The sequence below is a fragment of the Hippocampus comes genome, unplaced genomic scaffold, assembly GCF_001891065.2.
Source record: "Hippocampus comes isolate QL1 unplaced genomic scaffold, H_comes_QL1_v1.1 scaffold317, whole genome shotgun sequence".
In the NCBI taxonomy this organism is placed as follows: domain Eukaryota; kingdom Metazoa; phylum Chordata; class Actinopteri; order Syngnathiformes; family Syngnathidae; genus Hippocampus; species Hippocampus comes.
The window spans coordinates 924,162-949,096 of record NW_017805531.1 but is presented as its reverse complement, the minus strand read 5'-3'; the positions used below and the strand labels follow the sequence as shown (position 1 = coordinate 949,096).

The 24,935-nt window shown below is 42.6% G+C and overlaps 2 protein-coding genes across 8 annotated transcripts; one reads left to right on the top strand and one right to left on the bottom strand.

The window, feature by feature from the left end:
- Positions 1-1,679: 1,679 nt before the first annotated feature.
- LOC109520496 (F-box-like/WD repeat-containing protein TBL1XR1) lies at positions 1,680-15,381 on the bottom strand. Of its 3 annotated transcripts, none has more exons than XM_019877755.1 (16): positions 15,164-15,381; positions 12,591-12,657; positions 9,684-9,787; positions 8,951-9,096; positions 8,587-8,815; positions 7,952-8,084; positions 7,513-7,654; positions 7,326-7,389; positions 7,159-7,256; positions 6,362-6,422; positions 5,841-5,962; positions 5,657-5,731; positions 5,442-5,569; positions 4,593-4,758; positions 4,331-4,432; positions 1,680-3,845 (listed from the first exon to the last, which is right to left on the bottom strand). In XM_019877755.1, exons 3-16 carry the CDS (start codon positions 9,739-9,741, stop codon positions 3,819-3,821), a joined length of 1,551 nt encoding a protein of 516 aa, XP_019733314.1. In that variant the 5' UTR covers positions 9,742-9,787; positions 12,591-12,657; positions 15,164-15,381; the 3' UTR covers positions 1,680-3,818. The 3 variants fall into 3 exon arrangements, with proteins under 3 accessions (XP_019733314.1, XP_019733313.1, XP_019733315.1); XM_019877754.1 differs by lacking the exon at positions 15,164-15,381 and adding an exon at positions 14,751-14,961; XM_019877756.1 differs by lacking the exon at positions 15,164-15,381 and adding an exon at positions 14,287-14,700.
- On the top strand, positions 9,071-23,754 carry LOC109520498 (calcium-activated potassium channel subunit beta-2). Of its 5 annotated transcripts, XM_019877761.1 has the most exons (10): positions 9,071-9,151; positions 19,986-20,122; positions 20,804-20,906; positions 21,116-21,246; positions 21,403-21,499; positions 21,612-21,750; positions 21,827-21,946; positions 22,082-22,252; positions 22,971-23,166; positions 23,261-23,754. In XM_019877761.1, exons 6-10 carry the CDS (start codon positions 21,740-21,742, stop codon positions 23,543-23,545), a joined length of 783 nt encoding a protein of 260 aa, XP_019733320.1. In that variant the 5' UTR covers positions 9,071-9,151; positions 19,986-20,122; positions 20,804-20,906; positions 21,116-21,246; positions 21,403-21,499; positions 21,612-21,739; the 3' UTR covers positions 23,546-23,754. The 5 variants fall into 5 exon arrangements, with proteins under 5 accessions (XP_019733320.1, XP_019733318.1, XP_019733321.1 ...); XM_019877759.1 differs by having other exon boundaries at positions 19,986-20,117; positions 21,403-21,750; XM_019877762.1 differs by lacking the exon at positions 21,612-21,750.
- Positions 23,755-24,935: the final 1,181 nt, after the last annotated feature.

The window sequence follows — 24,935 nt, the reverse complement described above, 5'->3', positions numbered from 1 at the left end:
TTTGGAACGACATGGCGTTTGGCAATCACTGCGCTAAAAAAAATGTAAATACTCCATAAACACCAAATCAAGAATTAAAATGGCTAAACTTGTGATTGGTAGAAAAGTGACTTTTCGTGGTTGACGCCACTCACGCATCCATTTCAAAAGGAAACCACAACCCTCAGCGTCTCTTTTTGGCAGTGAGCTGATGGGGTAGGCAGACATTTTGTTTTCAATTTTGTCTCCTGTTTTTCTGCGCAGGGAGTCTGGAGAAATGTTTAAAATCCTGATTTAAGATTTATGGATTTCTAAAAAAATTCGTGAAACCGCACCTGGTGCGCAATTAGTCTCTTGGCCTGACATCTGAATTCTGGCTTGTGTTTTATGTCCCTTGTGTGTCATCACTCTTGAAAGGGAGAGTAAGAGAAAAAAAATATGGGCGAAACAGTTTAAGTGTAATGTATTAACTCCACTCGACATTTTATTATCTTGACTGTAATATTCACTCACTCTGCATATTATTATCTCATTAGGCAGCATTCTGGTGACACATCTCTTCTGTTGAGTCCTTATCAACAAAGTCGAACTCGAGCAGTTTGTATTGCTGTGGCAACCTTGAGCAGTATAGCGCTTGAACCCCGAAGTAGATAAGCGTTTGCTTATTGTTACAAGACAAGGGTTCCATTCATCTGCCGATTTTCAAAGAATTACCATTCAGAAGCACCGTACAGTTGTCTTTAACGTTGAAGTTCAGTACATTTGCATTTCATTGTTTTTTTTGTTTTTTGTTCAAGATTAATTTTTTTTAATAAGGAGCCAGAGACGGCACAGTCGAGTCCTCAATCACCCACTCTTGTTGACCAATTGCCCCTTAATTTAAATACGTGTTTTTAAGCACATTGTTTGAGATTATGTTCCACCAAAATGTTTTGTTAAGAGTGTTTCGTGCAACGTTTCCCATGTACCCGCGTTACCGCGGAGTGATGGTTAAGTTCTGCTCTACGTCGCAAAGTCAACTGCCGGAAGTGGCACCAATTCAGTGTCACAATAAGGGCCCAACCCGGAAACGCTTCTTAAATGTTGCTATCTTAAACGAGGCTTTGTGTCATATGGTTTGCGAAGTGAAAGTGTCTTAATTTAAGTGTTTTTTTTTGCGTTTTTCTTTAGAAAAGCCAGATAAACATACACATACCCAAAGCCCACAATAGTATACCAATGTTGTATGAAGACAGAAGATGACGGTTTTTCTTTTAAATTGTGGTATGAATATAGCTATAACGTGCACAGGGAATGCTGAGTGTGTTTTGTAATGACCTTTCTTGTGAACGTTTTGAATTAGGTTAATAAATGGAGCGCGCCTACAACTTGGACCTTACCCACCCGTTCAGGAAAAATACTGCTATTCATTTATATTTTGTGCACACATTTATACTACTTAGTGGTCACAAACAACTTTTGGGTGCATGTTACACTTTATTCGTGGCCAAACTATTTAATATAGCCAGATGATTGACATAGTACAATTGCAGGCTCTGATGTTTTTTTGTTATTTTTTTAAATGTTGATGGTTTATATAATTTCCTTTTAATCTATAATTTTTTTTAGGGGGTTGTGGGAGCAACCCTCTCTCGTGGAAAACGCTCTGGGGCTCTGTCAGATTTTTGAGGGGGGAAGGGGGTCAATGAAACCAAGTATTATTATCAAAATATATTTTATTCTAGACCTTGAGATCTGACTGCTATTCCAACAGTCAGACTGCAACCATGTGGTGAGTGAGAGAGTACAACGCAAGTGGGGGCAAAGACATCACACAAAAAAAAAAAGCAAACTGTTATTTACATTTTCTGTGATACACCAACAGTTATCCAGATTTTTCTTTTTGTTCATTTTTGAGTACATAGCTACAAATCAATCTGAATTACAAAAGTTTGGAGGAATACAAAACCTTCAAGGGCTCTCAAACATAGCAAAGATAGAAGAATCAACGTTAGTATATATATATTTTTTTCTTGGTAGGAACAAAAAACAAACAAAAAAAAAAGCTACCACTTGAATGCAGTGTAAAAAGCGTATCTAAAACAAACATTAAAAAATACCATTCCACTGTCATGGACCTCATTTTGCAATGACGTATTTGTAGTACAGCTCAGTCACCATCGACACCACTGAAGCAAACTTCAAAATAGTACAAAACGTTTCAAACAGGTAACACTCTGACAAACCTCCAATGTATTTGTATATTCGTACAGAGCTGATGTTATGGCTGTAAGATGACACCTGGAATGCAGACATTGGTTTCAACATTTATGAGTCAGACGAAATGTAATTAAAACCCCTTGAATCTCACTAGAACACTGCACTGTTTTTTTCCTCTTTTTTAATTGGTTTTTTTTTTTTTTTACTTTAGATGTGTTCAACTTGAACAAAACACACCTCCCTGTTTCTCCATTTTTTCTAAAGTGCAGGAAAAGAAAACCCTTTCAAAGGGCAGCTAGTTCATCTTTCCAATGACTGTTAAATGGTATTTTATCATAAAAAAAAGAACTAAACAAAAAAAAAAACAAACAAAAACATTCTTCATGGTCACGGCCCCTGGTCACGCTCGAGAACATCACGCATTGCATTTCAAACATGACAATGGACTTGAATCCACTCTATGTGCTAGAGTGGCACACACATGGATGCATTTTAACAAGAACAGACTGGCAACAGGAGATAAAAACAAACAAAACACAAAAGCGCCGTCTATCTGTGCATAGGCTCGAACGAAGCCCGTCTCCAGAGCATTTGATCAAAGCAAGAGAGCCGCTCACATACGATTTGGGCAAAAGTTGGAATCGAGTTTGAAACTTGCGGTGCACAATTGAGAGAGGATTAGTTTGATGATCACTCAGCATTACTTTGCCTTGAATTGAGGATGCAAGTATAATGACTATTAGAATGGATGCGAGTTAAAGCTCCACCGCGCCCTTTCACTCTCTCTCTTCAGATCCCAGCCACGGTCCTTCACTATGACAGAGGCAGAGGCCAGATGCCAGAAGACGACGACGTGAGACGAACTTAAAGAACAGAGACGATAAGTCTTGAGTTTTTTTTTTCCTTTCTTTTACAGCTTGACATAGAACCTGATGAATTGAGAACACCTGAAAAAAAAAAAAATCGGGGCAAAAGATGCAAACAAAGGATATATGGATTGTTTGGATGACTTGCGTTATACCGTATTTTGCTTAGAATGGGGGAAGGGGGGGAAAAAAAAAAGCAACACGTAAACCAATGTACCTTGTAGTCTATACATCTGCATGTTTGAAGAGTGCCAAGAAGAGATGTCCTACTGAATAGTGGGCATCCATTAAAAAAAATAAAAACTCTCCATCCTTTTGCCCCAGCACATGATATAAAACTTACAGTAAAATCCAATTTAAAAACAATGTCCACAGGACACCAAATGCTGACATATGCAATATGCACACACCAACAGAGAACGACAACCAACAACAAAAAAATCTTTAGAATTCTGGAACAAAGGGGGGGTACAAAAAAAAAAAAGAGGAATTCTGGTATTTTGGTGTGCATATAGCGGGCTATGAACTGGGTTGAACAGAAAGCAACGCCTTTCACTTGAAAGTCTCTCACACGTGCCAAAAGCGGATGTTGTGAAAATGTGGTCCTCGAATGAGTGTTGGAAGGCGGGGGATGGGGCAGCACTCCGTTCGGCGGTCATGACAGGCCATGGCGTCTGGTGGGGACTACAGCAGTGTGGCGGGACAGGCAGGGACAGTCAGTCATTTTGGCTATGTACACATTCGTAGTCGGTCCATGGCTCCCCCGCACGAGTGTCATTTCCTCAGGTCTAATACGCAAACCTGTAAATGGGAAGAGGAGGACGGCGGTGAACAAAACTGACAGTTTACAGGCAGGAAGCCACAAGATTCTCACTTCCTCATCCAGATGGGCAGAGTAGCGAGGGATGGGGGCGCCAAGGCTGCACGCTATTGGGAAAAACATGCCCTACGGCTGCTGAGAAATCACTGCCATATATTACCGCAATGTACCCAGAGAAATGACAGTATCGAATGAAAAAAAATACATATAACAATGAGATGAAATAAGTAGATTCAATGCATTCTTATAATTCTAATAAATGTTGTTAAAGTTGTGTGTATCCATCTCTACATATACACACGCGTACCTATTCCGAGAGAAAAATATTCACGTGTCTATTTGATTCAGTTGGCCACTAAATAATTTTTTGGGGAGGACAAATAATGTTATGATTAAAATACAATTAATCGAGAACAATTATGAAGCCCCCCCCCCTTTTTTTTTTTTAAATCAGAGAGGTACTTACAGATCCATCCGATGCGCTGGCTCCTACTTTATCCCCAGTGGCATTCCAGCACACCTCGAAGATCCCTCCTGTCCCTCTGTAGCTGTGGACTAAAGCACCGGTCTGAAGACACAAACGGACGTGAGCCACGACTGCCTCCTATGCATGTGCGTGTTAGTCAGAGAGCGAGAGAAAGAGAAAGAGAGAGAGAGAGAGAGAGAGAGAGAGAGAGAGAGAGAGAGAGAGAGAGAGAGAGAGAGAGAGAGAACTTTAGCGTGCGGACCTGAGTGTTCCAGATGTGGACACACTTGTCGAAGGAGCCGCTGGCGAGGTGTCTGCCGTCAGGACTGAAGGCTACGCTGTACACGGGCTCCTGGTGGCGAGTCAGCGTGTGGATGCACACCCCGCGCTCCACGTCCCACAGGCGCACCGTTGAGTCGAACGACGCACTGTGAGGGAGCGCGCCAACGGGGCAGAGTTACGTTGAAGGCAAATGTCAACTTTGGGCAGAGCACAACTAAAACATGACAGCAAGTACCCACCGAGCCCCGCTAGGTGAGAAAACGTTTGTCAACTAATTCGCAAGTGTTGGTAAATTCAACACGTGGTTTAGCTGTAGAAGAGGTTGAGGCGCAGAGGGTGAGATGTGCTTCCCTTCCCAATACGGATTGGGCAGTTTTGATATGACCTGCTCCACTGCATGTAGTAATTGATTCTATTTTTTTTCAACCAGTACGATGCATGTTGTTGATATTAAGGCCAAACACTTCGACACAAAGCATTATCTTGCTTTTTCGACGCGATACAATTCAACGCGATCACATTTTCACGTGACATAGTTTTATACATGACAACAGAGTGACCCGCCGTCTTGTCTTAACTGACCAATCAAATTACACCACACGTCACAGAGGACCAATTAAGCTGTCCGAGTCCGCCCTCGCACAATTGTTTCCGCGGTTAGCTTGAACTCTTTTTCCTGCTGGGTACCCGAATCAGTCGAGGACTCGTTCCATCCCGAGTAACTGGTTTGCGATTGTTCTGTTCAAGACACGTCGCTTGATGCGTGGTGGCCCTCAGAGTAAATTCGCCATCAGCGAGTGATTTGAGCATAAAATGTCCCGGACTTCACCTGGCCAGCATCAGGTTGGCATTGGGGTTGTTGGTCCCAGGCCCCGTAGGGCTCCACTTGATGGTGTAAATTTCTTTACTGTGGGCTTGAAGGTCATGGACACACATGTCCTGTTTCATACTCCAGATCTGCCAAACAAGAGACCGGGCCGTGAGCTCCAAGCGCACGCTTTTGCGTCCGAAGGTGGCCACCAGACCGCGCATGCATGAACTGACCTTTAGAGTCATGTCGTCGGAGCAAGAGGCCAGCAAACTGCCAGTGGGGTCCCACTTGATAGCGTTGACCTCATTCTACAGAAGGTCACGTGAGGATTGAGTAAGCGGGACGTTGACACACAAACTTATTCGAGTGGCATCGACCAACTAACTTTGTGCCGTTGAGAAAAGCACGGCGACTTACCGTGTGTCCCTGGAAGGTCTTGACAGGTCGGTCCTGACCCAATTTACAGACATGAATGCACATGTCTGTACTGCAGGAGGCAAATGTGTTGTTACTCTGCCAGTCAACGTCCAGAGCAGGCGCTGCGGGGGGGAAAAGAATAAAGAAGACATTTTTGCAATTCGGGGTTGACAAAATGTAACGTCCACCCAATAATTGATTTGCACGGCGTTAATTGCCATTGTATGTCGGGAGGGGAAAGCAAAGAATCTTTTTGCACCAAGACAAATCATTTCAAAATTGGGAGGACCTCTCTGCCAATGTCAATTAAGGCCTTTAGGGTTTTTTTCAGGCTCGCGGATCCCTTTCAAGACTTTTGAAGGATCCATAGGAACCCTGTTCTATAGGTCACATCAATGGTGGCAATTGTTTTGAAATATCTTTCTTGCCCCCCCCCCCCCATCCTAAAAACTTGATATTTGAACAGGGCAGTTTAGACTTTTCAATTCTGCTTTAAAAATCAATGGCAACCTGAGTCTCACCTGAGTGGAAAGGAAACTGCTGCTTTGCCTCTCCTGTGTGAGCGTCCCATATAATTGTTGTCTGGGTGAATGAAAAAAAAAAAAAACATTTAACCATCAATATGCAAATACTAAGACTATAAAATGAAATTGTTATTCCAAAATTTTGGTGAATACAAACTCATGGGCTACTGCTGATTTCTAAAGAATACAAATTTTTTCGAGAGAGAAAAATTAGAGACTCGACGTTCTCTTTTGGTATGTTTGGTGTTTAGATTGTCGCAACACAATCTTTTGTCGCTCTTGAAAGTGATGTCAAAAATCCCACAAAACAGCTGGCGATCTGGGGAACCGCTTTGAAAATGCCTGGCAGTGAACCGAGCTAACGACCGACGTTAGGAACAAAAAGCGCAGCAAATATGATATTTTTGAAAGCTCACGGTCAGATTTTTTGCGTTTACGTGTCTGAGCTCTTTGGGGAGTTCCTCTTTCATTCATTTGTTTTGCTTGGAAAAAAATGCTTTGTCAGCGGTGAGAATACTTTGCATGCATGGGCGAGATTCTTCATTTTTAACTCTACAAAAAATGAACAGAATGACATTTTTCATAATGGCTTGATGATGATGATGATTTTACAGCCATATGTTCCACTGGAGAACACTAGGTGGCAATGTTGAACAAGGAGGAGGCTCAGCCAGCTCACCGTGACATTAGTTTGGAACATGAAACGGTTTTAAGCATTTGGAATACTGAGAATACAGTCTAGAGAATATTCTGCACATAACCGTTAGGTGCTCGCAGCCCCCAGAATGACTTACTTTATCGACCCCAGCACTAAGTATGAAGTTTCCTTTCTTATTCCACTTGAGTGCAAATATGGGACCTTTGTGCTGACCCAAAGTACTGGCCAGGTTACCTGTAAAAACCACATTGTTGAAATATGCGGGTGATATTAAAAAACAAAATAGAAGCCGTGCGAATTTACCATCTTTTGTCCATATCCTAGCAAAGCCGTCGTAGGAGCCTGTTGCTAAGAGCGTGCCCTCGCTCTGAAAGACAATTTATTTTCATCATGAAACAGGAGATAAACTGACCCGGAAAAAAGGCGATCACAGACACATGCGCCGAGTTTACGACGAGCAACCCTACGGGTGAATTGAACACACACTCACATTCCAGTCTAGTGAGGTGACGTCTTTGTTGCTCGGCACGTCCTGGCCTCCTTCCCGTATGCAGTGCCTCAGAACCAGCTGGGTGGACCCACCTGAACTGTTCTCACTCAGGTTCCAGATTCGAGCCGTCGAATCTCCAGACCTGTCGTAGTTTTAAAAAATTGTAAACAGTGATCATATCAATTTCAACCAAATTGTAAACGCTCAGAACACAATGCACTCTCATCTCTTACATTTCTTATTAATCGATAATACTGTGAAGCTTTCAATTTAAAGGATCAGACTCAAAGCCCCCCCCCCCCAAAAAAAAAATAGGTTGAATGTTATTATACATTACAATAATTGAACTCATCAATCGGTTCGTTAAACATGGGTGGTAAAATCACATTTTGGAGACATAGACTAACAATGAATAAGTATCTTGCAGGGAGGCACTGACCCAGATGCCAGCAGATCATTGACTGGATTCCAGGCACAGATAAAAACTTCTGATTCATGACCTCTGAGGACCATGGCTTTACTCTGGGGTATTTCCACATCCCGATCCACCTCCATCATCTCTGAGTGGTGATCTACAACACAGGACAAGATGGACAGTCAGTCGTGCGGCTCACGACTCAAGCTCGTTGGTGCCCCCCCCAAAAAAAGCAACTACTGCAATTTAGCATCTTTTAGTGACGGTATTACCGTATACTACAGTATAACGAAGGGAGGGCAAAACGGTGTCAAAATGTGGACACAGCCCAACTCTGCTCGGGATGTACCAACACCATTTTTTTTTTTCAGACTATGAGCACAAGTGCTCGCATTTACATAGCCGCCGATACGATGACTGATACTTGATAGTAAACCTTGAGCTAGCGGTAAAAATGTTATTTTCGGCCCATCTCCAGCAGAAATAACATTTGATATGGTCGCTATGAAAAAGGGGAGGGTAGGGTGTTTAAAATACATACAGTATATATTTTCAACAGCTCCGTCAAAAAATTGCTTCATGCAAGTGGGCTCCAAGCCCACCGACGACAAAAGAAAAAGGCCGTTTCGTAGCTTGTTTACAACCATGCGCTTGCTTACTGGCTAAGGCATGGGATCCGTTTTCCTCCCCGTTGGCTGCACCCTCTCCGTTCTTGGTGCTTCCCGGGGGCCCGGTGCCGCTCCCGCCGCCGCTGCCTGCCGCCGCCTGCTGTTGCTGCTGAGCCAACTTGTCCCTGTAGGCCTGCTGCCTCGTTTGGACCACATCGGGCATAACAGCATCGATCAGAGATAGTGACTCGATGGGGCGCCCGTCAAATAAAGTCCCATCCTGCAAAAAAAAAAAAAAAAAAAACAAACATGCAGGGAAACAATTAGAGAAATATGATCATAAAACGCGGTGACGACAGATCAACACCGCAGTCACAAAATGAAGCCGGGTGTCTATGTCGAGCTGCCGACTGACTTCGTTGATGCTGACTTCAGCCTCCACATACTGCAGGCCCTTCTGGATGATGGAGATGAGGGCAGCAGGGGGCACCAGGGCTCCATTGATGTTGGACTGGCTGATGTGGCTCTCTATGCCAAAGGTGAATGCTGAGTGCGAGAAGCCTGGAGAAGAGCAGCGGGGAAGGTTGCTGATGCATGCTTTTTGAATACGGACAAGGTAAGAAAAACTAAATATTCAGTGGTGTGAACACGTTTGACTATGCTTACAGTTGCACAGGTATTCTTTTTCTAAATGTTTTTCCCCAATCCGGGAAAAGAGAGAGAGAGAAAATAAATAAGAACAAGGGCTGCGACTATCAAATATTTTTTGAATTCATTATTCTACCGATTATGCTATTAATTAATCTAATAGATGAAATTTTTTTTTTTTGTTGTTTTCAATTAGGTAGGCGAATCAAATGATCAGAGTTAGACGAATTATTGTTTCAGCCCTCAAAAGAGAAAATGCCGATTAACCATTTTGCCAATTTGGACAATCTCATCCATTTTTGCAAAAGGCAACATATAAACAATGTCCGTGTCAAGTAAGTGAAAGCATGAACGCAAAATGATAGTCAGGTGCAATTACTCCTGAATAACAAAAGTTAACAAGACACGACTAAAAGGCCAAAACAGAAAACCCCAAAAACAAGAAAAAGATCAGTTTTGTTATCTTGTCTCTCAATGAAGTGAATTGCATGCATATTTACCTGACTCCTGCAGGTATCTGTAAACCAGGAAATTAACCTCATCACTGCTTATGCTCATTTTTAGTCCTGGTCATTAAACCATTTGGTCAGCACACTATAGGAGCCTGGGGAAGAAAAGATTTGGTTATTCACACTTCGTGGCAAAACACAGCACGCGCTCAAGAAAAATAGGAGCAACGCACCATAAAAATACACAGGATAGCACTTCGCACCAGCAACAATTACTTTCATCAGGGGATTACGCGGACGTTCCACAGGGTGGAGGAGAAAAAAAGGAACTTTTATTTCTTTTTTTTTAACCAACAAAAACACAAGTGATCTTTCATTTGATGAATAAATTCAAGTTTGTTTCTCCGAGCTCGAGGCAGGGAAACCGTTTCCATTCATTAACCTACAAGTGGAAAGAATTAGCAGTTGTCTCCACGAGGCAGCCATTACAGGGTATTTCGAACTAAATCTGGAATAGATAGGCTTCCATAATAACAGATCCCAGAGCTTGTTTACTGCGATGCAGATTCTTTCTCGCAGAACCAGCGCTGTTCAAATGCCAGTCGCTTGATCACTTTCCACTTGTCAAGTTTCGTGAAGACTGCACTCCTAAGCACAATATAAATAAATATCCCAAATCTCTCAAACAAAGCCTTCCGGCCGACCGAATTGGAGTCAAGATTTTTTTTCTTTTGTTTAAGCAAATTGCAGCCTTTGTAATTTTAATACGTCGTTCTGGTCGACTACATTGCGATGTCCATTTGAATTCGATGAATCGTTCAGGCCGAGAGAACAGCGAGTCTTGGGAACTCCACTTCACACTTGGATACACACTGGCGGCATTCCATCTTTGATACGACTACCTCTAAAGAGGGCAAATTCCCGAGGTTGACTTCAATCCACTAACCCACATCAATAGCGCACACAGAAGACCATCAAGTCAGTTGAAAGGCTGGGGGGAGGGGGGGGGGGAGATATCTGTCTCAGATGGCCAGTGTGTAAGGGGCTTATCCCCACTGCTGCAACAGGTGGTGATTGTGCTCCTTTCATCTAGTTAAGCTACGTCATGTCAAACAAGGAAGTGGTGGGTCGCTGCTAACGGCGCCAAGTCGAGGGGTCAATATTTTTGAGAAGCATTTTCATAATTGTGGTGGTGTCTCTTTTTGGTAAACTATTTCATGATGCTAGTTGAAGCAGAGACGGAAAAAAAAATGTTGCCCCCGTAAACACACGCCTGTCTTTATCCGCCCCCACAATTCAGGCAAGACAGAATATTGCGAACAATGTGAGAAATTGAAATAACAGCTGCATCGCTCGTAGGGGGGGGGGGGGAGATATCTGTCTCAGATGGCCAGTGTGTAAGGGGCTTATCCCCACTGCTGCAACAGGTGGTGATTGTGCTCCTTTCATCTAGTTAAGCTACGTCATGTCAAACAAGGAAGTGGTGGGTCGCTGCTAACGGCGCCAAGTCGAGGGGTCAATATTTTTGAGAAGCATTTTCATAATTGTGGTGGTGTCTCTTTTTGGTAAACTATTTCATGATGCTAGTTGAAGCAGAGACGGAAAAAAAAATGTTGCCCCCGTAAACACACGCCTGTCTTTATCCGCCCCCACAATTCAGGCAAGACAGAATATTGCGAACAATGTGAGAAATTGAAATAACAGCTGCATCGCTCGTAGGTCCAAGTTATTATGCTTCTGATGTTTTCCCAGATTTTCCCAGGCTGATGCAAATTAATTTGCAAGTCAGGAATAAGTTGAATGCTTTTAAACAAACCTCGCAAAGATTGTTTTGGGTTTTTTTTTCAAAATTTCAAATGTCGTTGTTGGTATGCACTTCGAAAAGTCATTCGATGTGACTTGCCAGCCCATATTGGACGATTGTTTAGCGGCTAGCTACTAGCCGCTACTCTGGCAACAGATGCCATATTATATAACGTCAGCGTAATTTGAGTTGACTATGCCAAACCACATTCTGCACGTGTTGCAACAGCGCGGCTTCGTAGTAAGCATCACAACTGCAGGATTATCACGTATGGGTACTCAGCGAGTCCTCTTGTACCCATGCTCAGAAATAGTGGTACTGGTGGTACATGCCTGGTTGTGATACTTACGCCAACGTCAGTCGACACGAACGTAGCCCGATTTTGTGCCGACACCCGCGTCGCAGACAAACCGTGTCACGTAGCCGATTTTGAGTTGCCCTGAGGCATCGTAGTCTGTGTAGTGTGACATACTCAATGATTGGTCGTAAGGCGTGTGGGACGCTTTCGCGAGCACGACGGCGAAAGTCTGGCATGTCAGAATTTTTCTTCGTCTTTCCGATAACTGTGACACATCCTACAATTGGTTTATCGGCATTGACCGATAGGGAGACCGTGCCCCCCTACTTCTTGATGAGGGACTGGACGTGGCACTCAATCATAATGCGGTGAATATTATTGATAAGTATCCCTAGCGTTTCAACACATGTGATATTTGCCAACTGCAAATAGTAGCCGAGTAGCAAACGTGGTGTCATTAAACAAATTTGCCATGTTCTTTTTCCGACTACTTAATCCAATTTGCTCCACGTGAAACTACTAACCAAGAATTTCGCTCTATTTTCCAACGCTGCAGTTGAGCAGACAGGACACAAACGTAACCATGATCAGCCCGAGTAGCGGCAACAAACAATTGCAAGCACATGACAGCTGCTGCCAACCTCCCCTCCACTTTATAACCGTTGTCATGTTATGACTATCAACAACTGAGACGGCAACAGAATACATATTAATGGGAATAGGTGCGCCTGCTCCACTAATGGGTTTAACGGTAGTTCGTGTAATTCAAGAGCGCCATCGTCGCACCAGTTGAATACAAAGCACTCTCACGGGGGTACCGGGCAAAACGGGACCCGGATAATGGAAAATATCTTACCCATGTGATCAGGATATCTTTATGCGTGCATCATCGCTTTGTTGTCCTCAAAAAGAACGCTCAACCCCTGAAAAACACAAATCATAATGATGTGTCATAGAAGAAGCATTTATATTGCATCACTGAAAAACATTACAAGTCGTCGTGGGGTCAAGCTGCCTAAACTATCGGCTATCAAAAGACCGGCTGCCATGGAACCAACGTGGATCCACATTTAAACTCTACTTCAAGTGAGAAGTGTGCAGGCAGTCAAACCCTATCCAAACACGCCGTACTGGTAACAGCGTTATGACAATGAACTTGTGCCAAATGAACACTTTAGCAAGGTTGTGTCAGCGTGGCTGAGAAGAAGTAAACACGGAGGTGCGACACCACACGAGGAGAAAATGGTCACCAACCCGAAAGCGAAAGGAGTAGATAAGGCCAATGTGTAACGTGAATATTGATTATCAATCGATTAGCTTTATTTACAGACTTAAGACAGATACAGTACGCCAATATATTTACTAAAATGCATCAACAGTAAAAAAATGTTTCCAGATGTGAGACTGCTATCACGTAGCATTTAACATTGTGTTCAACAAACACGACATGTTTTCATTGTTATACAAAGCATGTTTATGCATTCGATTTCTGAGAACAGCCTCCCTAATATTTTCTTATAACTAGCGACTCTTGCACCACAGTCCATCTAAGTCAGGGGTGTCAAACTCATTTTTGCCGCAGGACAAATTGTAGTTACCATTTCCATTGGAGGGACGTTATGATTGCCAAACCAAATAAAGAAGTCAAGAATAATAGTTTATTCAACTATTATTTAAGTGACTCTCAAGAAGGGTTTGGTAACAAGAAAGTCTCTTATTATATCTCTTATTTATTACATGCAAGCATCGTGGGAGTTGACATGGGCCACATAAAATGATGTGATGGGCCAGAGCTGGCCCCTGGGCCTTGAGTTTGACACCTGTGATCGAGGGCTATCAAAAGCAATAATCTCAGAGCATCATTACGCGTTAAAACATTTTTGGTTGGCTAGTTCAAATTTTGGTGGTTTTATTTATAAGTTATTGACAACACAGCTCCCAAATACAAATATTGGCATTCGGAGCATTTATTTGCTGTTTTTTCGTCTCTTAATTTCTTCCAGAGTTGCATGAAACAGTACGCTCTGAACAAAGACAGCATTACAGTATTCTATACTGGACTAGACAAGACGTCTGTTGAAAGGGTAACGTGAAAATGTTCCATAAAGTTAAATCTGAGATGTCGGTATCCATTCCAACATTGTGTCATGCACCATTGTGGCCTTTTACTCCCAGATTCAAATGAAACGAGAGTCAACTGCGTCACCCTGGAATTGCTGTTTTCTAATGGGGGGGGGAAACTCGCATCGTATCTTCACGTTTGCTTTGTCCCCTCGTTACATTGTTAGTTTCCCTCTACAGCGAAGTCACGTGTATGCAAAAGCGTGTCAACATGCTTATCTGTCGGGGGGCTAAATTAGCAGGATAGCGTGGCGTGCTAGCCATTTGCGGAAACACGTCGCCCATCCCCCAACACATTGGCGGTGAATGGGCTCCACATAATAACAGTGTTGACCTGCACCGATGCATTTAGTCATCTGAAGCACACTTCTTTGAACGCATGAATGACTAATAATGCATTTAAATGAGTAGTAAGCCATGTCATCACTTACCCATCAACCGTATATTAACGCGATCGCTGCATAATATGCGAATGTATGACTAATGACAACGGCACATCACCTCATTTAAATACACGGTCATCGGCAATTATCTCATATTTAATGTAATTTCAATACAATTATCCAGGCTATTTTCTGGATATCGTGTACGACCATTACAGCGACGCCCCAGCCGGCAATGCTCTTCTTAAGGCGGTCGCCACACAAGGCGCTTTCAAAATTGAATTAATCTTCTTGTGGTACCACTGCAAGTGTTGCTGGTGCTTCGTGGTTCTCTTGATCACAAGCCCACCAATAGATACATTACAATTAGCTTGTTTTTAAGGGGATTGAAATGAGGACTGTACTAGGGCATGGCTAGGTAGCTCCAAGCTAACCTAGCCCCCGTGCGCTAAAGCTGCTAACAAGCTGGCTAACCGCTAGCGTGCTAAGTGTCGCTATAATCTGGTACCTACTTGGGTAAAAACCTTTTCAAATACGACGATATCTCCCGACAGTTCTCGTGTAAAACTTGGAGCGTGTCATGTGTGCTGTCGATTGTCTTTTTTTGTTGTTGTTATTGTTGCAAATGTTAATATCAATCGTTAGGTTAAAATACTAAAGCTAAAGCCAGGCGGTAAGAAGCCTGCAACGCTTTCAGACGTTCGACATAGTGGCTTGACCCAGCAGGCGAAAATGGGCTGCCTGTAACTACTGTTATTTTCAAAGCGCCGCGCTCATTTCATCTTCTTGTACTCTCCCAGCGTGTTTATGGCTACCTCATACGCGATTTTAACAGCACGACAATAAATCACACACATACGTACTTTTAAGCACAAGCAAGGCGATCGTAGTAGCGATCGCAAAAATCGTCACATCGGGGACTAACCTATTTTCCGAAAAGCAGCAAACACCCGGTGTATGTCCTCTCTTGTTTTGCAGATAAATTCCGGTTACGTTGAACGGCTTCACGGTAAAACAGAGTCAGATGTCCTTGCCGATTCGAGCGATGAGAGGGAAATGTAAAATACCAAGGCCCTGGAAGTTTGTCCTGCAGCCAAGCACCAGTCATAACAACAGAGAGCGCGCCCATCCCCCACCACACAGCTCATTTGTGCATGTGTGGTCACCACTAGCTAGGATTAATGACACCCCACCCCCTATCCTCACCCCATCTCCTCACCCCCCCATCCTTCCGTCAGCCATTCAGACTGGAAAAGTCAACAACAAGCTTACATCATCATTGCAATCTCTGTTCTACACAGATTTTGTTTGTAGCTTGATACAAAATCCATAATCACATTAATTCATCCAATGTCCCTAAATGATAAAAATAGCCCGTCAATATTTATGATGCTCGCTGATAAACATTTATACTATTCATTGCTATTCGTTTCTACAGCAAATTTCCACATCATCCATCCATTATCTTCGGTTTATCCAGGTTCGGGTTCGTGGGGCAGTGGCCTAAACAGGGCAGCCCAGACTTTCCTCCCCCTGCTACTTCGTCCAGTTGATTTGGTGGTATCCTGAGATACCCAGCTGCATCATCCGTATCTCCACTCTGAGCCCCTCACTGAGGACCCAACCTTCTCACCCTATCTCGAAGAGCCAGCAGACATTCAAAGAGCTTTTTCCTTCTCCCCAGTAACTCCCTAAACAGTAACCGCTGTGGAACAGTCTGACCGCGGTGATCTTTGTACCTCCAGCTCTCTACATACTTGAACAAGTGTCGTTGATCAATATTCCACAGCACCAGACCGTTTAAAGCGCTCAAGGACTTTCTATATCATTGCACACCTGAAGTTGTACAATAATTACTGCTACTGGGCCCTCAAAAATGATGCAACCATTTTCTGCACCATCTGCGCAACCGTCATGGTATTGGATTGCACCACTGATCACTTTTTCTCTGCCCGATGACATTGCACATTGTCGCACAGCTGTCATTGGGTGGTACTACTGTACAGCACAGCGGTACCCTTACATTACAGAAAGTCTTTCAATATTTATGTGTCATGTCTTTGTTTATCGTACTTCCTTGTTATTGCAATACTAGTGTAGCCTATAGTACCAGAGTCAAATTCCTTGCGTGTTCTACATAATTAGCCAATAAAGATGACCGACATGACTTCCCACCTCCTCCATGACCACAAAGCACATTATCGGACGCCGGCGAGTGGGCCAGAATTCCTCTCAGCCGCCCCAAAGTCATTCTCCACAGCCTCGCTGAAGTCCTCCCACGTTAATAATCTTTGCCTCGCCGAACACCAAAGCTTCATCTTGGCCTGCCAAAACCTGACGCCTGCCTCGGGAGTCCTTCAGGCCAGAAAAGCCCAATAGGACTCCTTCGACTTGTCGGCATCGCTCATCATCGGTGTCCACCACCGTTGAGCAATAAGTACGCTTGTACCTACCTGATGCCCTTTACTGTCCTCAACGCCTCTATTAGCGGTTCCAGAGCCAAAATTGTCCATTGAGGTGAGCCGAACCATATCTAGCCCGAACCCCTCGACCTGGCACACCAGTTCGAGCTTCTTTTCTGCCAGTCAGATGACATTCCAATTCCCTAGAGCCTGGGAATTGAATAACCCAGGGTTGTCGACGCTAACTAAAATTTTGAGTTCTGAGCTTCAAAAGTCAGTGTCATTATTTTGAAGCTGTAGCACATGGCAAGTATTTCAGGATTGATTCATGTCAGCTCTGCTGACGGATGTTACCACCCTGCTTCTGCCCTCTCCCATGTGAGATGATGACACACAATGAAATACCATATTTGGAGCTCTTTCAAATGCATTGTTGCAGCGACAGCAAACATTTTCAGAGCATCTTTCAGGCAAGTTAGAGTGTTTCATGTTTTTTTTTTCTTTACAACACAAAAGAAAGGTTGAATCTACCTTGGGTATTTTGACAAACTACTGTCGCCTTCGTCAGAATTGCTCATAAATGTGTTATACTGTACAGTATAGAGATATGCAGGTCACGGAGTAAGTTTAGAAATGGTTCGCATTTACAGTATTTGTAGCCTATATCCAAAAGGGGATGATAAATGCGTGATCAAGTGATGGATTCAGTTGAAGCAGGAATACTGCAGTTTCAGCCTCTGAAGCGTCTGATCCTTCCTCCCACTCAATTATTGCAGCACTCATCTATTTTTATTTATTTATTTATCTATTTTTTTATCTGCAACTCCCGCTCCCCCACATCTCCAGTCACATCCTCAGAAATGTGTACGGATGATTGGGCATCACAGTACGTCGTAATTTTCACGCGCAGATGTCAACTGTGAACGTTCTTTACAGCGTCGTTTTTTGGCAGCCATGGATTTGGATGCATAGTAGCTCAAGACTGCATTTCAGATTTATTGCGGTTTGGTTCACGTGAGGGTTTCCCCATATGCTGCCTCTTTGCGTCTCTCTCATCGAGCCAGGGGCAGGGAAAATACATGCGCCGCATTCCTACTGTGTGCGGGTGTTTCCCACCAATGATGTGAGGGAAATTCCTTCCAAGCCAGGTGTTACACAATCGCTGATTTACTTTGATGTGCAATGGAATTCCCTAAACATCATCCATCCATTCTTACATCCATATTCTGCCTTCTATACTTACGTAGAAGATAGCGGAAATCGACAGCCTATAAATCTGGATAAATTGCCTAAAAATTAGATCCGAGTGCTCATTCTAGCAGGAGTACAGCTGTGGGGGCGGAGAGTACATCTGCAGGTCAATGACATCAGGTTGCGAAAGGATATAAGCAGAGCAGCAATGCTGATAAATATGAGGTGGACCTGTTGACATTGTGCTGCTTGGATACAGCAGTCGTGGCAGTGTGCGTCATCATCTTAGAAACAGTAGCTTTGCTTCGATTTAGGTGGCTTTCATTGAGGTGGCTAAGTTCCAAATTGGGGGTGAAGATTGTTGTTTGTCATAATTGGAAAACCTGTCTCGCGTGAGACTAGTATGAATACAATAGGGAGTACCTAGGAAAGTCTCCAGAGCAAAATGGCGGTGAGATTGCATGCACTTACAAACATGAATCCTTGCATTATGGAAAGGTGCCTGAACAGTTCCCGGATATTTTTATTTTTTTTGCAATCCAAGATGCAGTGAGATAGTGGAACTAAAGACAAACAGGAAAATGGAGCAGTACAAAGAGCCGCATGGCGGCTTTAGTGCCTGCTCAGCAAGAGCTATTTTTAGATCTTGGGAACAAAGACACAGAATTGCCTTTCTTCCTTTTTCGTCTAATTTCACCTCGAAATGTTACATTCAAGGGTAGCCTACAATCATTGGTGCTATGTTTAGATCAAAACATGAAAAACAATTGACTGCCTTATCTGCCACTGGTTCATGTTTTTCCATTTGGGCAAGATTTGTTCATGTCTACCAAGTGTTTTTGTTTGTTTATTTGTTGTTGTTGTTGTTGTTTTTTTTTTTGCTATGGGGTTGCAAATTTTAAAGATGGACAGAGAAGGGGCTTGTGTAATGTTAACGGAAGGTCACCAGAAAAGGTCAGTCCCCTCTGAGGACCCCCCCCCACCCATACCTCGAATGAAGTACACAGTCTTGTGCATTTTGTATGACTAAAAAGACAGACCTAGTCAAATAATAGCATCATCTCAGGAATGTGTCATCTGTTCAGCAACTATTGGTCTTTCACGTGACAAGACACTTCATATTTGGAGCAGTACCGAGTTTGTTCCTGTTAGGTTAGAGAGCCACCCTGTGGCACAAAATGGTAACATTTTAAAGGCATCGCTTTCAAGGTGCCTCGAGTACAGTACATACTACACATAGCAAGACAGAGATGGTTGAAATAAGAGATCCTGGATTCCTCTTTGGAGGTACACAAGTGCCAAAAAAAAACCCTTTAGCAACAGGCCCAGATAGGTGCCACTCACAACCAGCTATTCATTCACCGTGCTGGAAGTCTGGGACCAATTCATTTGAAGCGAAATATCAATCAGCTATTATTAAAGAAAAACAAACAAAAAAAAAAAGCAAGTTGACAGATGAGCACTATGTGGTCTATAATAGGTTGGAGATGGTCGTCCAATAGCGCATGCAGTAGTTTCACATTCAAAGGATATACTGGTTAATCTTATTGGCATCCATGTGCATGTTGGATAGAATGAAAAGTTTCTTATTATATGACAACATTCCCCTTGACAGGGGAATGAATACTGACAATGCCAATGAAGATTTTTTTTTCTTCCGTTAAATACTCTTTAATTTTAGAATTATCCCACGTGGAGTAAGCAATCGTCGCAATCATAAATGAATGACAAGTTGCTTTCAATTCAGACTTTGCATTGTTAATATGCTTCAGGTAGGGGTTCCCACCCTTCAAGTCGGTGGGGGTGTTGCTCAGTTGTGGCTATTTAAAGTCATCAAACACAAGAACACCTGACAGTCAAGCAATAATCACTGGAAGGACGAGGCAAAAATACATGCGGACACATTCTTCATCAAAGAGCGCGTTGATAGCAAAAGTGTGCTTTGGATACCAAAGCAAACAAAGTGAGCGTAAACGCCTTCGAAATCAAATTGTTTTATTTCATTTAAAAATCAGGACGCATTATCCACCTAAAGTAGTCAATCTGGAGGGTGTTGAATTTATATTCACCTTTGTTTGACGTTACCATCTCTACGAGCCATGCAACTGAGCCCCCAAAAAATACTACAAATAGAAATAAACACCTGCTTTACAGTTATGTGGTCTGTCACATGCCATCAAGATTTACCACTCATCCACACACGCTTTCAAGACCGGAGAGCGGCAACTGGAAGAAATGTGAACCGAGCCACATCAGTCACATCCATACAGGACCGTTTACTGTACGGTAAGGTCAGTTGATCGTGTATGCGTCAGACTCGAGCTATGTGGTTTCTCAACTTAGAACAGGTGGTCTGAAGTCCGAACAATAAGTTCCTGCTAGGTGAAGTTATCCACTGCAAGAACGTGAAGCATTTATGACGTGATTTTTGCTCGTTGGGCTCGTATTTCGTAGGGCAATACTCATGCTCTACATTTTGTTTAATTCTTTCCCCTGACCGTGTATAACACTCAAAACTATATATATAGTAACTTAAAAATGCCACGGGCAATTAGGCTAAAAATCGTACTGTAAATCGAAAATTTTACTGAATTCATTCAATAGTCATATAATACATTTTTTTAGATTTCAGATCACATCTTGAAATCATTTCTGGAAAATTCAAATTTTGCTTGAATAGCTCAAGCCCCCCCACCCCATTCTGTTGGAGCTGCCCTGGAGGCTTCTGCAAGGTTAGAGTCTAAGAGACTCCCAGCCCTTTCCTTTCACTCACTCAGAAGAGTGACATGAGCCATTGCCTATGAGCTATTTGACAGAAAGTCACCTGCCACATTTCAGTTCAGCCTTTGTGGAACGTGGAGCCTGGCGAACAAGTGACACACTCTTCAATAAGTTTACAAGCTTTAGTCTGATTGTAAAGTTAGCTGAAGCAGTCAGACGGTGATTGTTAAAATTTATGTGTCCGTGTTTAGCTGAAATCAATCCAGGCATGCGTGGAACTTGAGGCACTCGGGACGCAATGGCCAGTGTGCTTCCACGACGGAGAAAAGTTGCAAGACACGGCATCAAAATCATGTAAGTGGAAGTCTGTGTGGTGGGAATGCATGCAAAATGTTACGGAATCTTTCCAGGAAAGCATGATGAGTTGAATAGTTTCCTTCCGATGTCTTGCGTCACTCTCGGAAGACTTTTCCTGAAGCAGCTGGGAATATAGTGCAATGAAAAAAATTTGCAATCGTCCAAAACCTTGATTTCTTTTTTTTTCCGTACTACTTTGCTTCTAGTGCATCTACTTGTTTCCCTCTTCAGTGACAAAAAAATTTGAAAAAAGTGAATTTCGATACATTTGAGTGCTGTGTGAAAAACATGGATCGCTGTCATACTTTGGTGCAGAAGGAACTGGGCAGCCACAAAGGTATGTTTGCGTGCAGATTCATTTTCGCCTTTCATACTGTTTAGTCAGCTCATCGTGTTATTTATTGCATCGGTCAGGGCTGTGCAACGTTTGAGAAGGCGTTTGGGAATCTAATGTAACTACAGTCGCCTGTTTTTGTTTTTACATCCCTGGTAGGAGCTGCAGAGAGAAAAAGGATCCCCATGCAAGGTGTTGTTGTTTTGCCAAGCAAGGACCCAATGACTTTGTGTTGACAGCGTTCATGATCCAACGGGTAGGTTTTTCACTGCCTCCCAACCCCCCCATCGGCATTACACCGTTCGTCTGTCATCGACTTTACATTTTTAGTGTTTCTTTGTGTTCAAAATGGGATGTTCACCTGGTAGCCGTCACCAGGAAGTCAACTATAACTGGAACGATCCTGTTCAGACAACATCGTAAAAATGAGGCAGCGCAGGATTATTCATAGGTGTAGATACAATCACTTTAAGTATTGCACTGAATAAGGGTAGACATGCACCAAAGGTAGGTATAGTTTGATGTTTTTTTTTTTGGGGGTCCTGTAAATCCCCTGCCTAAGTATTTCATCTTTCATTTTCAGGTCTTTCCAGCAATCTCCCTGTTCCACTTCACTGAGTAAAGGAGGAAGAGGATCATCAAGAAAAATGTTCTTTGTGGCCGGGGCCAAAAATACAGCATCGGGTGTCGGAAATGAAAGGAGGTGAGGAAGTGTCAAGTGGATGGATGTACCGAGAGAAGCTCTGTAAACAAGCACTTTGATTTCCAGCTTGTTTTATTTTCTATGTGGCTTCTGTGTAACGATACAATTTTCTCTCATCCGTTCTGTAATTGTCAGGTCAATTTATCAGAAATTCCGGGAGGTTGATTTACTGGACAAGAAAAAGACCGTGACTGCTCTCAAGCCGGGTGAAGATCGAGCGATTCTCCTGGGTCTTGGAATGATCCTTTCCTCCGTCATGATGTACTTTGTACTTGGGATCACCATCTTACGCTCATATGCTGAAAGGTAACGCTCCAAATTGCCATCTTCAAAAACTGTGCTTTGAAAAAATTGTTGCTTTACGACCGCGTTCTCTTCACTTGCTAATTTAAATGATAATGAAATAAAAACTTGAGACTGTGATCCCCTGCGTATTTGCAGATTTTTCTGCTTTGACTTCACTCATTACTGCATCTTACTGAATGATAATGAAATAAAAACTTGAGACTGTGATCCCCCGCGTATTTGCAGATTTTTCTGCGTCATTACTGCATCTTACCGGAGAGTTTTGACCAGCTTCGTATGTATCCGTATGACTGCTCCAAGTTTACCAAGGAATGTCCACTAGAAGTGAAGCAAAAAAAAATTTTTTGTTACTTACAGTTCATCTGATTATATCATTACTGTATGTTTTTTTTCTGGTAAGTGAAATATTAAAGAGTGCCATTTTTTTTTATATTAAAAACACAACATTTTTTGTTGGACGGGGTTAAACTCATATTTCAAAGCAGCACAAGATGTTGAGGTCAGTTGAGGCATTTCATTTAGAAATAAGCAGTGCTTTGCTGCCATCTTGTGGCATCCACAGGCAAAACCATTGTGGTGAGGGCTGTTGTCAAGTGAATAGCGTGGGTTTACTGTACTAAGATTCAAGAAATTAAACCCCAAGCCAAATTGTTTGGCTTTTTTTTTCTTTTTTTGAAATTGCATTAAATGTGCACCCCCCATTTAAATGTCACAACAGTGCGTGGACGGAGGAAGGTGTGTGCGTTGTCCTCAACTCCACGGTCACGGCAGACATGAACTGTTCCTACAACTGTGGCTCCGATTGCTGGCGAGTCTCCAAATACCCCTGTCTGCAGGTCTACGTCAGCGTCAACAACACAGGCCGCATCAGTCGATTATCTCACAATGAAGAGACGCAGGATGCCAGCTCGGAAGTGAGTAGTACGCGAGGATTCACATGACGGCATTTGGAGTGAGTCATTCTCGAAACAGGTGGACAACTGCTCACAGCCGGGTGTTTTGTGGCAGTGTTTCTATGTGCCCAGGTGCCAGAAGGACCGTGCTCAAATGCACACCATCATCATGAACATCTCCGAGCGTCTGAAGGCCAACCAGCAGGTTCCCTGCTACTTCGATCCCAGCGAGCAGCAGGAGACGGTTCTCCTGACTCGGCTCTACGACCACAGAGTCGTCTTCCACTCGCTGATGTGGCCTTCGTGCATGTTCGTGGGAGGGGCCCTCATAATTGTGATGGTCAAGCTCACACAGTACCTCTCCAGGTTGTGCGAAGAGATCAGGAAGATCAAGATGTGAAGCACCTGACATCAAACGCGAAAGAGGAGATTTAACCAAATGAGCAATCTGGGAAATGATGCCTTTGGCTCAGGCATTTTGGGGCAGCTGACTCTCCCAGGATCGAGGATGGGACCGAAAGAAGGTTGCGAAAGAGGAAAGTGTCAACTGTGGTTGTTAGAAGAAAACTGACTGAAATGGATTTTACAGAAGGTCATAGCACTGCACAATCAAAGCATTTAGAGACTGTTTACAAGTTTTCTGTCTGCAACATGAAATATTTTTCATTGGAGATATGTGATATATAAGACAATCCCAAACCTGTCCATAATTTATAAGAGCAATGTCATTTTTGACATTGTTCTTATACACCCTTATAATTCAGAAAAGAGAATCATGTGCTCACGACTATTTCGAGTGACCAAAACAAACAGCAGGTCTCGCCAGTCTTTCATTACCTGATTATTACTTTCCACTTCTTTTTTTATTTAAAATTCTATGCATTTTCTATTAGAAATGAAATTCCTTTTTTGTATGCAGCATTACATTGTCAGATAGGATGATATATACTCGATTACTTTTATGGTACAAGAAGTGGGAACCAGATTTATTGTACATTTTTTTCCAACATTACTCACAAAAAGTGCATCGCATCTTCGACCTCTTTTAAGTCTCTGTGAAGTCAAAATAAATGCATCCTCTAAATTTGACACACCACAGAGAAAAGAATTGTTTTAACTATTTTTTTCTTCTGCCGAATTATCAGAATATGCACTGCATGTAATTGATAGTAAATTTAGACTTTTGTACTAGAGTACATTTCAGAGGGTATTTTTTTGTTTTACTTTTCATATTGGTAATTCTACTTAAGTTATGATGTTGTTTATTACCTGTTTTGTGACGCACATTGAAATGTGCTATATAAACAAAGGTTTGATGAAACTGATATTTCATTTTACCTTATTTATTTACCTAATTTATTTTTGAACATGCGATCGTCCTGGTCATCCTCAATTTATTAAGGAAGTGCTCTAAATGGTACTTAGAACATGTAAGCGTGGGTACAGTACTGTTTTTGCTTAAAATATGACATACATGAGGCTATTTTTGAACATGACATTTTCTTGTTAATGTCTAAGAAAGTGGGTCATGATTTTTCCAATAGCAACCGTACAGCTGAACGGCAAAATTAACAAGTGGCATTTGACCTAAGCTTTGACCACAAAAATTCCAAGGACATCTACTTCTTAACCTTTCTGTGACTCTTCCAGTCTCTCATGTTGAGATTTTAGGTTCATCCTAAAATGTCACCCGAAAACTGAATATCCCCCACTTTTTGTGAGTAATTTATGATTGAAATTATTTTGTAAAGCTAGGCCCTAGAGCTTTCTATAATTACTAACTATAAATT

Coding starts and splice junctions, on each gene's coding strand:
- LOC109520496 (XM_019877755.1), bottom strand. CDS start 9,741: ATGAGCATAAGCAGTGATGAGGTTAATTTCCTGGTTTACAGATACCTG. Junction 7,390..7,512: donor TCACCTCACTAGACTGGAAT/GTGAGTGTGTGT, acceptor ATTGTCTTTCAG/AGCGAGGGCACGCTCTTAGC. Junction 5,963..6,361: donor GCAGTTTCCTTTCCACTCAG/GTGAGACTCAGG, acceptor TCCCCCCCGCAG/CGCCTGCTCTGGACGTTGAC.
- LOC109520498 (XM_019877759.1), top strand. Junction 21,947..22,081: donor GGTGTCGGAAATGAAAGGAG/GTGAGGAAGTGT, acceptor TGTAATTGTCAG/GTCAATTTATCAGAAATTCC. Junction 22,253..22,970: donor TTACGCTCATATGCTGAAAG/GTAACGCTCCAA, acceptor ATGTCACAACAG/TGCGTGGACGGAGGAAGGTG.